General features: G+C 49.5%; 2 protein-coding genes across 5 annotated transcripts in view; both read left to right on the top strand.

Moving 5' to 3' along the window:
• The first annotated feature begins 1,101 nt into the window (after positions 1-1,101).
• On the top strand, positions 1,102-6,871 carry pla2g3 (phospholipase A2 group III). Of its 2 annotated transcripts, XM_086187156.1 has the most exons (7): positions 1,102-1,669; positions 2,956-3,088; positions 3,169-3,303; positions 3,540-3,799; positions 3,876-4,005; positions 4,669-4,779; positions 5,360-6,869. In XM_086187156.1, exons 1-7 carry the CDS (start codon positions 1,135-1,137, stop codon positions 5,604-5,606), a joined length of 1,551 nt encoding a protein of 516 aa, XP_086043282.1. In that variant the 5' UTR covers positions 1,102-1,134; the 3' UTR covers positions 5,607-6,869. The 2 variants fall into 2 exon arrangements, with proteins under 2 accessions (XP_086043282.1, XP_086043284.1); XM_086187158.1 differs by lacking the exon at positions 4,669-4,779 and having other exon boundaries at positions 5,360-6,871.
• Positions 6,872-8,187: 1,316 nt separating this feature from the next.
• The window catches only part of ttc28 (tetratricopeptide repeat domain 28), a 73,630-nt gene continuing 66,641 nt past the window's right edge, over positions 8,188-15,176 (top strand). For all 3 annotated transcript variants that reach the window (XR_015110369.1, XM_086187170.1, XM_086187169.1), the window contains exons 1-2: positions 8,188-8,580; positions 11,674-12,033. Coding sequence is in view for 2 of the 3 variants with exons in the window: in XM_086187170.1 (XP_086043296.1) it covers positions 8,551-8,580; positions 11,674-12,033 (390 nt within the window). In the remaining variant the exon portion in view is untranslated. The remainder of the gene's footprint in view (positions 8,581-11,673; positions 12,034-15,176) is intronic.

Below are 15,176 nucleotides of genomic sequence, written 5' to 3'. Positions count from 1 at the left end.
CTATTGTTTGTCTTTATTTGTGATCAATAATCCAGTCGTCCTGGTTTCAGCAGGCGACAGGAAACGTGCAAAGAAAGCAGCTGTGTGTGTCTGTTTGTTTGTGAGTGAGTGTGTATGTGTGTCTGTTTGTTTGTTTGTGAGTGTGTATGTGTCTGTTTGTTTGTGAGTGAGTGTGTATGTGTGTCTGTTTGTTTGTGAGTGAGTGTGTATGTGTGTCTGTTTGTTTGTTTGTTTGTGAGTGAGTGTGTGTCTGTTTGTTTGTTTGTTTGTGAGTGAGTGTGTATGTGTGTCTGTTTGTTTGTTTGTTTGTGAGTGTGTGTGTGTCTGTTTGTTTGTGAGTGAGTGTGTATGTGTCTGTTTGTTTGTGAGTGAGTGTGTATGTGTGTCTGTTTGTTTGTTTGTTTGTGAGTGAGTGTGTGTCTGTTTGTTTGTTTGTTTGTGAGTGAGTGTGTATGTGTGTCTGTTTGTTTGTTTGTTTGTGAGTGTGTGTGTGTCTGTTTGTTTGTGAGTGAGTGTGTATGTGTCTGTTTGTTTGTGAGTGAGTGTGTATGTGTGTCTGTTTGTTTGTTTGTTTGTGAGTGAGTGTGTGTCTGTTTGTTTGTTTGTTTGTGAGTGAGTGTGTGTGTGTCTGTTTGTTTGTGAGTGTGTCTGTTTGTTTGTTTGTTTGTGAGTGAGTGTGTGTCTGTCTGTTTGTTTGTGAGTGTGTGTGTCTGTTTGTTTGTTTGTGAGTGTGTCTGTCTGTTTGTTTGTTTGTGAGTGAGTGTGTGTCTGTCTGTTTGTTTGTGAGTGTGTGTGTCTGTTTGTTTGGTTGTGAGTGAGTGTGTGTGTGTGTGTGTGTGTGTGTGTGTGTGTGTGAGAGAGAGATAAAGAATCAATATGTCACGGTCACTGCCAGCAGAGCGAGATTGTGTGTGTGTGTGTGTGTGTGTGTGTGTGTCTGACGCTGATGTTTGACAGGTCACATGATTTGGATGTTGCTTTTAATTTCCAGTACGTCCGCCCCACCCCCACCCCCCCCCGAACTTGGATTCGGTCCATCTGTCGGGGGGGGGGGGGGGTGAAGCAATCAGTATTTGTAGATTTGGGGTTTAAAAGCCAGCGGCTCTGTCAGTCCGTCTCTCTGTCGCCGCCACCATGACGCGCCTCGCTCCTCTCCTCCTCGCCGTCACCCTCGCCCTCCTCCCGGGATGGACCGCCGCTGAAGCTCCGGTCCGCTGCGCCTGGACTAAAGTTTTACCTGACGGGACTCTGCACTACAGCTTCCTCCGGCGGGATCCCCGGCCGCGGTCCGCACCCCCGCGGCTCTACCACAGCGCCTGGTCCCGGGAGCGCGCGCTGCTCGGGTGCACCTGGACCGATGGCTCCGCTCTGATCCGGAACTACGAGTCCCAGTGTCGCGAGCGCACACGCGAGTTCCGGCATCATCCGGGTCAGAGTTTGGACCTGGACCGGATGCTCCGAGGAGGGGACACCTGCGTCCGTCTGGCTCACGGGGGGCTCGCAGAGAGGAGTAGGCCCGTTCGGAGCGTCGTTGGTCCGCCGGAGGGTCATCAAGGACACGATGAAAGGTCAAAGGTCAAGAACCACCGGAGGGTCAAAAGGGGGTTCATTGTTCCCGGGACTCTGTGGTGCGGCTCCGGGAACAAGGCGCCGTCATACGCAGATCTGGGTGAGTTGGAGACATTGATGGAGTTACTGGGAGAACTGGTGATGGTGACGGTGACGGTGACGATGACGATGACGTCCAGAATCGTTTTGATTTCTTCGGTTTTATTCGTTTTTGTTGTTGTTTTTTCCCCTCTCGAACACCGACCATCACCAATCTTTTCCCAATCATAGAGAAGCGGGATCAATACTGAGGGCGAGAAATGATCGATAGGTCAGTAAATTCACACGTGAACTTGTGAGATTTGTGGTTTTATGACATCTTTCATCAACATTTTTAATGTGAAGACTAAACCAAAAAATACCCTTAAAAACTCTTCTTTCTTTCAAAAACGTAAAAAAGATTGAAATAATATATCTATGATTATTATCTAATCAAGCGAGCGCTCGAGGGACGCTCAGGATTGTGGGTATTGTAGTTTGGCTCTCGTGTCCTGCGGAACTGCAGGTCGACCATGAAGGCGGTTTTATGAAGACGGTTTACTGCAGGTGAGGGAGCTGCTTGGTCGCTGCAGTCAAATGAGATAAATCTTTCACCAGAGTTTGGACTTCCAGGGGGTTGCTGTAGCGCCACCATCAGGACGACGGGGATATCGAGCCAGCGTAGAACTTGACGTCTGAGCAAAGTTTAGTTTATTTTCTTGCATACAAACACGAAGTTCGGGAGAAAGAAAGATGACGAAAGCCTCCTGGATGGAGTGATGGAGGAAAAACTACGGATGACAGGAAGTTGGCGTGGTTGGAGGCGTGGCTCCCTCATCCCTCAGTGGGATTCTGATATGAGACCGAGTCTGAGCTTTACGCCAGTTGAGAGAGTTTAGTTGTAGAGCCTGAAATGCTAACGTGAACACGTCAGAGCTCAGGAAGTTCGGCTCACTTCTCGCCATCTTTAATCATAAAAAAAATCGTACTGGCTCTTTTTGTCCTAATAGTTTTCCGTATTTATAACAGACGCTTTACTATCCTGACGAGGGTCCAAATCCCTGGATCCAACATCCATAATGACTCAGGTATTTGATCTGCTAATAAATGCGTCCGTCTTCCAAACGCCACGCCGCCGGTCCGTACACGTTGCACCGCGTATATGAGGCGTCTTATCTTTACACAAGTAGAGATAAGCTGCAGAACAGCAACAAAAGAGAACCTCTCCTGCTACGCGGCTCGCATCTCTTCACACAGAGCAGCCAGGAATAACCCAGGCGGCGTGCTCCTCGAGTCATGTGACCACATGTCAAATCAGAAAATAGGAATCTGGTCGCTTGACTTCCTGCGTGGCTTCACCTCTTTCAGGGGTTTTCTCTGACACGGACAGCTGCTGCCGGGAGCACGACCAGTGCAAAGACACCATCCTGTCCTTCCAGTCCCAGTTTGGCGTCTTCAACAGCAACATCTTCACCTTGTCTCACTGCGACTGCGACAACAGGTGAGCGCTCCTTCGCCGACCACCCTCCCTGTAGGCCTCGGCACGCGTTGGGCTGCGTCTAACTGTCACGCCTGTTCAAGGTTCCGCCGCTGTCTGAAGGAGGCCAACGACAGCATCGCCGACGTGGTGGGGTACACCTTCTTCAACCTGCTCAAGATGCACTGCTTCGAGTTCTCCCACCGTCTCCAGTGCACTCAGAGGAACTGGTTTGGGATGTAGGTCCACACACACACACACACTCACACACACACTCTCACTCTCTCACACATGCACACACACACGGTGATGGCGGAGGCACCAACCTGCTGCTCAGGTGTACTTACGTGTGAGCTAGCAGTGCTTCAGTCTTCATGCTAAGCTAATTTCCCCTCCTTGCTCCAGACACAGTTTTGCCGTTCATTTGTTCTCCAGGTGAAGAAGAAGAAGAATAAACTGTTGCTCCAACCTGCAGGTGCAAAGAGACTCAGATGGCTCTGTACGCTGAGGTCCACCCCCCCACCCTCTACGAGTCCACCAATCCAACCTCAGAGCACAACAGCACCGCCTCCTTCACCAGCACCACCACAGAAGACCCACACCTGCCCTCCCTCACGGCTGCAGCCTCCACCGCCCCCACACCTTCCACCAACACCTCTGATGTCACCACCTCCACGGGAACCCACACGCCAGCAAGCCCCAAAAACCGATCAGAGCAGACTGCTGACATCACAGGTATTTGACGGCGTCCACCTACCGCCTTCATGCTCCGGCAGGAGTTGTGCTACAAACGCCTGATGTCCCCCCACAGACCAGCAGCTGTCCTGTGGCGTCTACAAGGATCTGGATGAGTGCCAGGACAAGATCCTCCCCCTGCAGCAGAGATACGGCCTCCACAACCCAGAGCCCCGCCCGCTGTACCACTGCAACTGCACCGCACGGTAAAACCCCCAGTCAAGCAAGACCGCTTGAAAATATTCATATCCAATACGATGTCTTGTGGGAAAACCTGGTCGTACCAAGGTCATGTGACACGGAAGCTAAAGACAAGATGCTGATGCATTGAAGAGTACACGAGAGAGTAAAACAAGTTCTCTCTGAGCCAAGAATGTCCGCATAAACCTGAACGTCAATGTGAAAGTCCTCCGGGGTTCGGCTGACCTTTGTTCCAGATGTTGGGTGCGTGAACGCTGCCTCAGCATGTTGTCCTCACAGGTGGGCGCCCCGTCCCAGGTGATGTCACCCACAAGCAGCAGTTCATGAACGTAATTAGATCTAAAACTCAGGCTCAACGTGCGTGTTGACAGTGACATTTGCTGCGTGTCAGCGCCGTGATCACGGCGCAGTCACCTTCATTTCTGTGTACCAAAGAAGGCAAACATGGCGTGACGTGTCATGAGTCCGAATCTAGGCCACAAGTGGCGAATAAATCCAGAGTCGCACCGTTACGTAACGTGCAGCGGCTCTCCAGGGCTGTTGGACATTTTCATAATCTGTCTCACAGTTCCCTCAGCAGCTCTGCTCGCCCCACGTGTCGCGGTTTCACCTCTTTTTTTTCTTCTTTTTTCTACTTTGGCGTCTGATGTGTTTGTCGGTCCTTCCAGATTGTTCCAGACGTTGGCGAAACAGAGGCAGCTGAGTGAAGCGCAGAGTCTTCTGCTGGGACTTGTGTCCTCGTCCTGCTTCCTGCCCCGCGGCTGCGCCGCCGGCCAAACGTCAGTGTGCAAACACGTTCATGACACACGACTTTGATGTGACGTCACATGTCCAGTCTGTCCCCACAGGTGCGAGAGCGGCGGTGACTGAATCTGAGTGGAATCAGTTCAGAGCACCAACAAGCGCAGAATGACTTCTGGTCATGTGGTCATGTGATATCATGACCTCCAGCTGTTAGCGACGAGGCCCGACCTATGAATCAAAACCCGCCCATTTCTTCTTTTATTTTCAGTGTAAAATCTTTGCTTGAGAATTTGTAGTAATTTCACAGTACTTTCTACACATCAGCTATTGTTTGTAGTTTATCTACCGGAAAAAACAAAACAAAAACAAAAACCTCGTGACTGAATTTTGTGCGTTATGAGGTCATGGATGTTCTTCAGTTAAAAACTGGATCTGATCTCTGACCAGCAGATGTACGTTATGGATTCTAACTCTGTTCTTTGATTTTAAAGAAGTCTGTATCTTAGTCTGTTATATCAGTCTTCAGTGCTGGGAAGTACTAAACGCAGTACTGACCGAGCGCCACTTGATGTTCTACTGCGGTGTTACTTCACAGAACTTCTCTTCGTTCCACAGATGTAACTCTCCTGCAGTGGTGGTGAAAGCAAAGTTCCCTCCGCTGCGGCTCGGCGCAGACGTTGGGGAGCAGCGCCATCTACAGGCCTTGCAGCTGAAGGTCAGGAGAGCCAAGCGGAAGGGCCGAGCTGTCAGGCTGCACAAACTCTGCCTCCGCGTGGTCGCCCCCAAACCAAAGAAGGCCAGAAAACACAACCAGGATACTCACGTAAGAGGAGGAGGAAGCTCTGAGCTCAAATATACATGAACAGATACTTCAAGAAGTAGTAATACATGGAGTAAATACACTGGTTAAGAAAACAATAAGCCCATCAATAAATAATGATATGAATTTGTCTCCACTTATTGATGAATAGATACTTTTATTGAGGTTATTGTAAATATCATGTTCATATTTACATGTATTATTGTAAATATTGAACTGTATCATGTAAATATCTGTAAATAAGAAACATAGGTTGGGATATTTGATTGAATATGAAAGTTAAAAAGAAAATATAGAGATTTTGGAAAATATCTGCTTTCGTGCGAATGGGCAGCCTGGTAACGCTCATGTGTGTATGGCCTGTATGTGGCTAGCAGCTGTTAGCTGTTAGCTTAGCAAGAAAAGAAAGACTGCAAACAACTGACACTGTTCAACCAGCACTTCTTAATCACTGCTTGTGATGAATTATGTCTCATTTGTTCAATTAGTACTAAAAAACCATTTGCTTTTTTTCCTCCAGTTTTTTTTTTGGGGGGGGGGGCTAGCTTGGTTAGCATGTTGCAAATGTAACTCAGACTGAAGTTACTGACTTTGACTAGAAAACAAAATGTATCCAAAAAAGAACAGCTCCCTGAGAGCGTCCGTCAGTCCCTCGGCAACAATGAGCGACAGGTTCGCGAGTAAGCAAAAATATGACAATTTTCTTTGTGAAATCAGAACACGAGAAAACAATTTCACGAGCGTCCTGTGGTATTTCTCTCTGAATGCAGCCGCATTTCCAGGTTCGTGCTTGGCTGTTTCCTGTCTGCTAAGCTAAACTAAGCTAGGCCAAACTGAGCTAAGCTAAGCTAAGCTAAGCTAGGCTAAATCTCTCAATATTCAGAAAAAATTGGCATCAAGGTTGCCGAGGACACAAATGCTAGTAAAGACATTTTTAATGCCGTTACGTTGAGATCAAAGGTTAACTCTTGTTTGATCTTTATCAGTGTTTTCTTATAACAGCGGCTAAACAGCCGCTTGTGTTGCCAAGGTAACACGATAAATTAACTCATCACGAGACCATCGTGTCTCACACATTGAGGCAAAAATAAATGTTCCAGCCTACGAAGCGCGGTGGTTTTCGGCCTCCGTGTCTGTGTTCCCTTCGTCCTCTACTTCGTTTCCATCCATTCATGTACGATGAATATGTACATTCCAAATATCTCTTCCTTGATGTACTTTTGCCTCCTGCTGTTGTATAAATACACAGATGCTTAGTTGTTTATTGTTTTACTGGTGTTTGTTTGACAGTTGTAATAAAGTTTTTTAAAAAAACAATTAATGGGTTGATTTTATTTCTTAATTCAATATTTTACACTGTAAAAATCAAGTGTGTTTGAATGTCCCTGTATGGAAGATTATTTTAATCACTTATTAATTTTAGCAAAAAGTAATTAAACTGTCTTCTAGAAGTTACAAGTTCATTCACGTGGTCATTTTTTTCTGATAACGGGTTCATTTGTCTCGTTGAGACGAAGACCATCTCACCGTTAAGTCATTATGAATTTCGTGATCTCGAGGGAACAAAATACGTGACTCATGAGATTGGAACTTAAGTATGGACTTTTTTGGCTTCCGTAGTTCCTTGCTGTAAACTACACAGCAAGTTCATATTAACAGCAGGGTTCTTTAACCACTGAGGACGTGAATCATCTCATATCTGGTGGAATTATTTAAACATATATATATATATATATATATATATATATATATATATATATATATATAATTAGTGTGTGTGTGTGTGTGTGTTTTTGCAGTGTAATCTCTTCCTATCACAGGAATGAATATCCCCCCCCCTCCCCCCCAGCTTTATTTAATAATTCAGCTTGAACAGAATCAAAGTTCAGGAGACGCTGCTGGGTTCATCTGCAGCTACGATCACATGATCTAATAATTACCTGATTTTTTAAAATACTGAGATCATCAGAGGACATTTTAAAACATACAGGGAAGTGATGATGATGATGATGATGATGATGATGATGCTTCAATGAAAGAACATCATCTTCATCAGGTTTGACCAGGTTCTCTTTCTCTTCTGAGTACCTCGCACTTGACGGGTAAAAAGTACTGTGTTTCCTTTGACACCCTAATGCAGTACATTAAAGTACAAAGTCCTTTTTACTACAAACGCCAGGTTGCACTTTGCTGCATTAACTTCTTTCAGCCCTTTCCTCCAGAAGAGGAAGAGCGAGGAGGAGGACGAGAGTGATCACGTGATCCTGCCGGGATTATTGACGTTAATAACCCGATGAGGGGACCAGGTCGTCTCCATGGCTACCGAATGATGCCGGGATGGTGGCCGGACGGGATCCCTCGTGGGTCAAACATTTACCTTCCGTCGACGAGCCTCGCGGCGAGAGAGCGAATGACTTTTCTCAGCTTCCGCGCTCGAGTAAAGTACTTGACAAAAACTACTTAGTTACTTCCCACCCGTACTCTTTTTTTTAATTGAAGGAACTTCCTCACACGGGCCCTGAAGTGTCCCGGGCCGGTAGACCTGAGGAGGACCTACGTCAGAGTTTCATCACGACTTTCAGAAAAGTCACGCCAACGATCAGAATCTCTGAGTTGGTCATCAGACGTGTTCGTGGTATTTTCTCCTGCGTGTACTGCACTAATGAAGTAGTGCCAGGTAACTCAACTCCGCTGTGATGTCATGAGCAGTAATTGAACCCTCGCTGAAGGCTGCGGCCGTGGAGGAGCCGACCGGATCCCCGCCTCCCACCGGACAAAAGCTCGGCTACGGGGAGAAGGTTGGCTCCGGGAACATGGCGCGTTCACCCTGGATTAACTTCCCCGCGGAAACACCTTGGAGGGTCGCTACATAGCACACGAAGGTCCCCGGGACTGAGTTCGTCGGTGCGGGAGCTGTTGTTGCAGGCGTTGTTGCGGGGGGAGTTTGGCTGCGGGATGAAAGTTTGGAGCTGGCGGGTTTAGCAGGATGGAAAAGCAGAGAGCGAGGAAGGAGAAGGTAAGAGTCCCGGACACGGCGCTGAAGCCCCGGTTCAAGTCCTCCAGAGGTGAAATCTGCCTGCTGGAGTTTTGGTGGCGATGCGGGAGGAAGAGAGAAAGAAGCTGGCGGACAGTTGACGTCCCCCCCTCCCCCCTTCCCCCCTTGTCCCTCCGCTGCCGCGGCTCGGTGCTCGCTACCGTTCACGGCTCCTGAGAGGCCGCCCGGGGTCACCTCACATCACCACCTCCGCTCTCCAAGTCCTCCATTTAAACGTAGTCACGGATTCACGCGACAGCTGGAAGCAGGGCCGCGTCCAGGAGCCACGGGCCCCAGGGGGCAGCAGCCTACCGGGGGCCCCCCACCCCTAGCCAACCTGCTGCCGGCACCAAAACTGCAGTATAAATACAAGATGTAGTGAATACTCGTCTCTCCACGCTCACAAACTGATAACTCGCTTATAAAGTGTGTAGAGCTTAAAGCACAAGTGAGGTCAAACAAAGAGCGCATCTGCGGCGAGGCAGATGGTCATCGGTCCATTTGGGTGATTGACAGCTCTCAGAGGAGCCTGATGTCAGGTTGCGCTGGAACGTGTTCCGCTGGTAATGGCGTGGACGTCGAATGGCAGATGAACGCTCTGTGGAGTAGCAACTGATTTCAACATCGCAGTTTGATCCGGAGTTCACATCAGGATCAATAATCAGGTTCAGGGTTACAGCCGTCAGGTATCGTCCTGCCTGTAAGACTGAATTCAGGGCTGAAAAAGTCGCAGGGTGGTCAGAACATGTGTGTGAGCGCACGGCAGGAACGAGGCCCGTTGTTCCCGGATTATTCATAATCCGGGTTTCTCTTACAATTGGAGAACGTCTGAAAATGATTCATGAAAGTGAGCGATTTCTCCTGATGGCGTCACACGTGCGCGCGCTTGGACCTGGAGAACTCACCGTCGACACGACGTCAGTCTTGAGGGATCAAAGGGCCACGTTCAGGGACACAATTTCCTGTCCGTCATTTATTCAGACCCCCAGCTTCTTCTCTGCACCCGGAGTGGCGAGTGGCGAGGGGGGCGGGAGACGGGGGAAGTGTGTAATCTTGTAGGACTCAGGCAGGATGTGTTTGTTGTGTTCTTGTCTTCTTCTCAGGCTGTTGCGTGTGTGTGTGTGTGTGTGTGTGAGAGAGAGAGAGACAGAGAGAGACGCCACTTACATGGAGGAAGAGACTTGCCTCTCCTATGAAAACCTGTATTCTTTGTCTGACGATGCTGAGGAGCAGGTTCCCATTGTTGTGATTTTTCACGATTATTTCAAACTGTTCCCCCGATTGTGATGAATAAACAATTCTTTCACACTCTTTTTTTTATAAATGTTTTGACACCGACCTCTAAAAGCTCCGTCCTGTCCGTCCTCTTGAACGACGGAAGGAGCAGGAGGCGGTGAAAGCTGCCAAACGTCGCTCTGTCGTTGGTTCTTGCTGCCCAGCTCTCGCTGAGACTCTGCGGTCACGTGACTGCCTGCTGTCACTCAGTCACTCACGTCATCACGCGTGATTTCAGTAAAACCTGTCAATGAGCCGTTCAGCCCTGCCTCAGTGACGCTAATCTTAATCTGGATTATCAGATGCTGATATTCAGAGCTCAGATGGGTCCGGTGGAATCTGGTAAAATGCAACAGTTTACCCGTAACTGACGCCACAACCGGGGCGATGCTCGCTCTGAATGAATCTCCACGGGAAGCCAAAGCCGAACTCTGAACCTAAACTCACGAGTGGAAATCGGTCGCTCAGGTGCGTTACGCAGACGTGACGGCGGCGATGCGAGTGATGTCAGACGAGCGCCTCACCTGCTCGTCAGCTCAGACGTTGTCTGATGCTGATTATCAAATGGATGTATTTTTTTTTAGCGCCTTCCTGAGGTTCTCCAAGCACTTCACAGCGCCGCTGCGTCCGCCTCTGATGGGGAAGCCGCCACTCGAGGCACCGAGCGACTCGGTTAGGGAGCAATTAGGGGCTCAAGGATTCTCTGACAGGCTCAGAGGGGGAAGCGAGGATTGAACCCCGACCCTGCGGTTGCTGGACAGAAATTTCACCAAATTCAAACGCTGGGCTGCATAATGAGCTCTTGATCCCTCAGCAAGGAGAGTTCTCAGCAACTTCCTGGGTGGAACAACTGGGTCCTTGAGGATCCTCGCCACCGAGTGTTTGTCTCCAGTCACACGTGACTCGAATGCAAAGCTCTGAGAAATGAGATGGAGCCGACGTAGCGCCGGCGTCACTGTCCTGCTCTTTATTGGATTTGAGGAATTTAACCTGAAGCGACTTCACCGAACTTGCAAACGTTCAGAATGCCTCAAGTCTGCATGTTAGAGAGAGAGAGAGAGAGAGAGAGAGAGATAATGAAGGCCTTGGTGTAAACTCTGGTGAAAGGACACATTTGGAAACACCAGATCAGGGAGGGATGTTAAAGCTGCAGAGACCAAACCTCAGTTTTACACTCAGTGTGACAGAGGCCAATGAGAAGAACAGAAGCTTCGTTCTGGCTGAATTCTCTCTTTTCTCTCTCGGAGGAATTCAAGCCACTGAGGAGAGAAGTTTGGTGTCCCGTTTAGTGTCCTGGCATGCAAAAAAAAAAAAGAGGCTGCCGCAGCTTCAGCGCCGTCCTGCAGTAACTTACCTTTGTGGAGCCGCAGGGCGTCAAACGCCGGCTTCAGTTCTCCAGCTGAACACTGAGCTCAGAGCAGCCGAGCTGAAAATGGCCACCACCCAAATATTATCACCCGACCAATGAGAGCCCAGCCTTGATGTCCTGACTCCATGACTTCAAAAGTCAGAAAATGCTGGACGTGTGGTTGTGGCTCAAAGGGAATCGATGGACCAGCCTGATGGATCTGGTTTTGTTCAGACATGCTCGGTGCTGATTTTGTCAATAAAGAGCAACCCTGCTACCGAAGTGCAACACGGCGTCATGACAGTGAACGGTGAATCCTTTGATGCTGAATTTCAACCATGAACCCAAAGCTGGACTCAGGAGCTCTGCAGTTTTAAGTGTAAATAAAGAGGGCCAGTGGAGCAGATTAACGCCTGTCCTCTTCTTGTCCCCCCCCTCCCCCCGAACCTCAGTTCTCTTTGTTTGGTTCTCGCTCCAGTAGCAGAACCACCAACCCCCCCTCTTCATCCTCCTCCTCTTCCTCTCCTGTGATCCCTGCAGCCTCGGTGCTGAAGAGGGCAGACCGTCCGTGCGGGGCCGGTCCCGGCCTCAGCAAGGCTGAGTTCCTGGAGCGCGTGCGCCACAGTAACCAGGCCTGCCAGCAGGGGGAGTACGCCCTGGCCGTGCGCCTCTACAGCGAAGCCCTGACTGCTGACCCCCAGAACTGCATCCTGTACAGTAACCGCTCTGCAGCCTACCTGAGGCTGGGCCAGTACAGCACCGCTCTGGATGACGCCATCAAAGCACGTCTCATCAACCCCAAATGGCCCAAGGTAAGAGGTTTGACCCTTGCTGACCCCTGCCGCTTAGTCACTCACTCCACAGGAGCGTGGAGAGGTGCTGAGCGAGGGCAGGGAGCGGCTGTGACGCTGGGGATGAGTGGATCTGTCGGCTAAGTGGGTGCTGGATGGATCTTCACTTGCCTGACTCTCACTAATGGTGTATTTATGTAAATCTGAAGCAGCAGAAACAATCGTCCCTCTCCGGAAGCTCCGCCCCCTCCAGCTGCTGGTTCATCCCTGGGTCAATATTTCCTGGTTCTCTGCAGCGGAATGTCGTCCCTGCTGGTTCCCTGCTAGCTTGGTGCTAACAGCAGGTTTCTAAAAAGCAAACTTGTTAGCTTTAAGCTGTCAGCGTCTCGTTACGTTTATCAGATAACCAAAAGAAGCACTGATGTTTACATTTGAAGGGACCGTGACCTTGACCTTTGACCTTTAACACTGATATCTCTGCAATCTATCCTCGAGTCCTAGGCTGCGTCCGAATTGCCAAGTACCAACCTACGTCCTCCTGCTACGACCTACCGCTACAACTTAAACACGGCGGCACCATTCAGACACCCTAGAAGATTGGTGGTGAAGCACGACCTCTGCCGGCAGAGCACAGACACCACTAATAGGTAGACAGCACCAACGAAAGCCCCACCTGCTGGCGTGACTGTGGTATTGCACTCCACTCTGAGCACCTTTCACTCATTCTCTATTTTTAAGCACCTTTAGTCATCAACAACTATAAATGTTGGTGTTGCATCAGAATGGGAGACTGTTGGTGGCGCAAACTTGGCTTGCGGGTCCGCAAGTTTTTAGGGGACGAAGAAGAAGTCCGCGGTGCATTGTGGGCCATAGGTTGCTCCGTAGGATGCACCTGAACCGACCTACAATGTGGGCGTGTTTAGGCTGGAATTTAGGTTGAAGTAGGTCGCTACTCGCGCCAGTTGTGGTTTAAGACAGCCTTCGACCTGCTCTGAGACCTACCATCAGACCTACTTGGCCATTAGGACGCAGCGCTGGAGGAAGTTTGAGACAAATTTGAAGAAGTGGTTCTTCATCCAGAAGCCTTGTTCAGCGTGTCAGCTCATTCCTGCGTCCTGTTATGATGTTGAATCTCTCAGTTCAGGCGTGAATGCAGGATAAAGTTACTTTAAATGTGCGTGATGCCACGAGGAATCAGTCGCAGGCCAGGAGCAACACTGCAGTTCGTCGTGGCGCTGCACTCTGATTGGTTGAGGCTCCGACTGGCTGCTCTGCCCTTCTCTTTGTGGGTATTTACATTTGAACCTGCTTAGAAAGGCCAGGCAGCAGAAAGCCAGCACCAGGTTGTACTGAGCTGCTTGCAGGTGTGATATGTGACCTGGATCCAGGAAGTAGCCAAACATAGAGTGCAGGTGGCCCCGCCTCCGACGCTGCATCCAGGTCTCATCCACACACATTTGCGGTTTGATTTTGTAGCAACGTTCCCGTGGCGTCTGACGTCTCCGGTTGAGTTTAGAGACGAGAGTGTGAGTTTTATCAAAAATGCGCTGGTTTACAAGAGCGACAAGTGGCTGGAAACTGCATCAAGCACTTCTTTACACTTGAAGTGGCTCCTTACGTCTTGTAGCGCCGTGGAGGAAGTGAGGCGGGCGGGGGGGGGGGGGGCTCCGGGGGCTTGGAGGGTCTTTTATAGCCATTCAGAGTGGGAAGTAGGCAGGCAGGCAGGAGACGAGGTTCGCCAGGCTACCTTTGTCTGGACGGCTGGGGCCGGGCCAGCTCCAGTCCACTTCCTCCCTCTGTGAGAGAGAATGGACGGAAGTGGTGTTTGGGTGTGTGTTCATGCAAGTGTGTGTGTTTGTGTGTGTGTGAGAGATAGCTTTGCACGGCTGTTATTTTGTTTTTGAAACCCTGGCGAGGCCTTGGCCTGAGTTCGGCACTTAAAGACAATAACAGAAGCAACATTCCTCTGTGTGTGTGTGTGTGTGCGTGGGTGTGTGGGTGTGTGTAGTGGCCGTGTCATAGCGCCAGGCTTGCTGCAGCATTCGCCACGGGTCAAAGGCAGGGTCAGGACTAATGAACTACCAATAAGAGAGAGTTTCTCAGAGAGAGACGTTTCTTTCTGCTCGAATTCTCTCTTTCTGGTCGTCACTTGCTTCTCTGGTCTTTTCTTCTCGTCTGTCGGACTCCTGCAGTTTGTCCCATTGCTGCCCCCCTCGACGTTTCTGTTGGCACAACAGGCTTCAGCACACACACACACACACACACTCGCCGTATCGCACACAAACGGCAGCTCGTCATGGGAACAGAGGGTCTAACTGGTCAGGGTTTGTGTACATCTGTGTGCTCCTGTGAATAACAATTCAGAATAACTCTTTTTGCGTTGTGGTGCTGTTGTTTCGTGCTGCTCTCTCTCTCCTCGTCGGTGCATTCAGAGTCGCGTCTCTTTGTGATTCAAATGAAGTCAAATCACACGAGTAAAACTGCTCCTCTTTTGACTTGTTTGAGTGTTTTTCTCTTTCAGACTCAACTGTTTTGTTTATGAATGTTCGCTGTCATCCACACACTCACTTTGTGAAGTTTTTAGCTCCTTTAAAGTTCTCACACACACACACACACACACACACACACACTCATAGACAAGTGCATTTCTTAAGCTTCTTCTCTGGACCGCTGCGCTTTAAGGTCCTACAAATAAAAGCGTCTGTTTGTTTTCGCGTCCCAGTTAAGAGGAGCAGCAGGATCAGCGAGTTTCTTCCTTCGCTCTACACGCTCATGTGTGTGAGCGTCAGTCCGGCTGAGGCTGTACGGCGTGATATGATGTCATCATTGTTGTCAGACGTGATCAAATCCAGCCAGAGAACTTTGTTAGACAGTCCTGGTACGGGACACGCCCACCTGTGATTTTACACTGTAAAATACTGACACATTAGTTGTATTTTGGTAGCTCCGCCCACCAAGTTTGTCAATAGGGGCATTGCGCAACTTCCTGTGTGTGCTCCTGTTTAAGATCAGAGAGGAAGAGTGGACTTCCTGTGTGCTCCATTAGCCAGAGCTAGCTGAGCTAACTAGCGGGTTCTGTTTCAGGGCTGTCAGGTGACGCGGTGTCAGATGGCTGCTCGCTGGTACAGGCCAGTGTCACAGGCGTCTGTCATACTGGTATCAGA

This window comes from Aulostomus chinensis, chromosome 19 (genome assembly GCF_037954235.1).
Source record: "Aulostomus chinensis isolate RoL2024-O1b breed Wild chromosome 19, RoL_Achi_v1.0, whole genome shotgun sequence".
Classification (NCBI taxonomy): Eukaryota; Metazoa; Chordata; class Actinopteri; order Syngnathiformes; family Aulostomidae; genus Aulostomus; species Aulostomus chinensis.
Note: the sequence above shows the minus strand (reverse complement) of the source record. Positions and strands in the feature narration are given on the sequence as shown.

Excerpts from the sequence above, each read along its gene's own strand:
- pla2g3 (XM_086187156.1), top strand. The coding sequence starts at position 1,135 with ATGACGCGCCTCGCTCCTCTCCTCCTCGCCGTCACCCTCGCCCTCCTC. Across the intron at positions 1,670-2,955 it reads GCCGTCATACGCAGATCTGG|GGGTTTTCTCTGACACGGAC; the intron begins GTGAGTTGGAGA and ends CACCTCTTTCAG. Across the intron at positions 3,304-3,539 it reads CAGAGGAACTGGTTTGGGAT|GTGCAAAGAGACTCAGATGG; the intron begins GTAGGTCCACAC and ends TCCAACCTGCAG.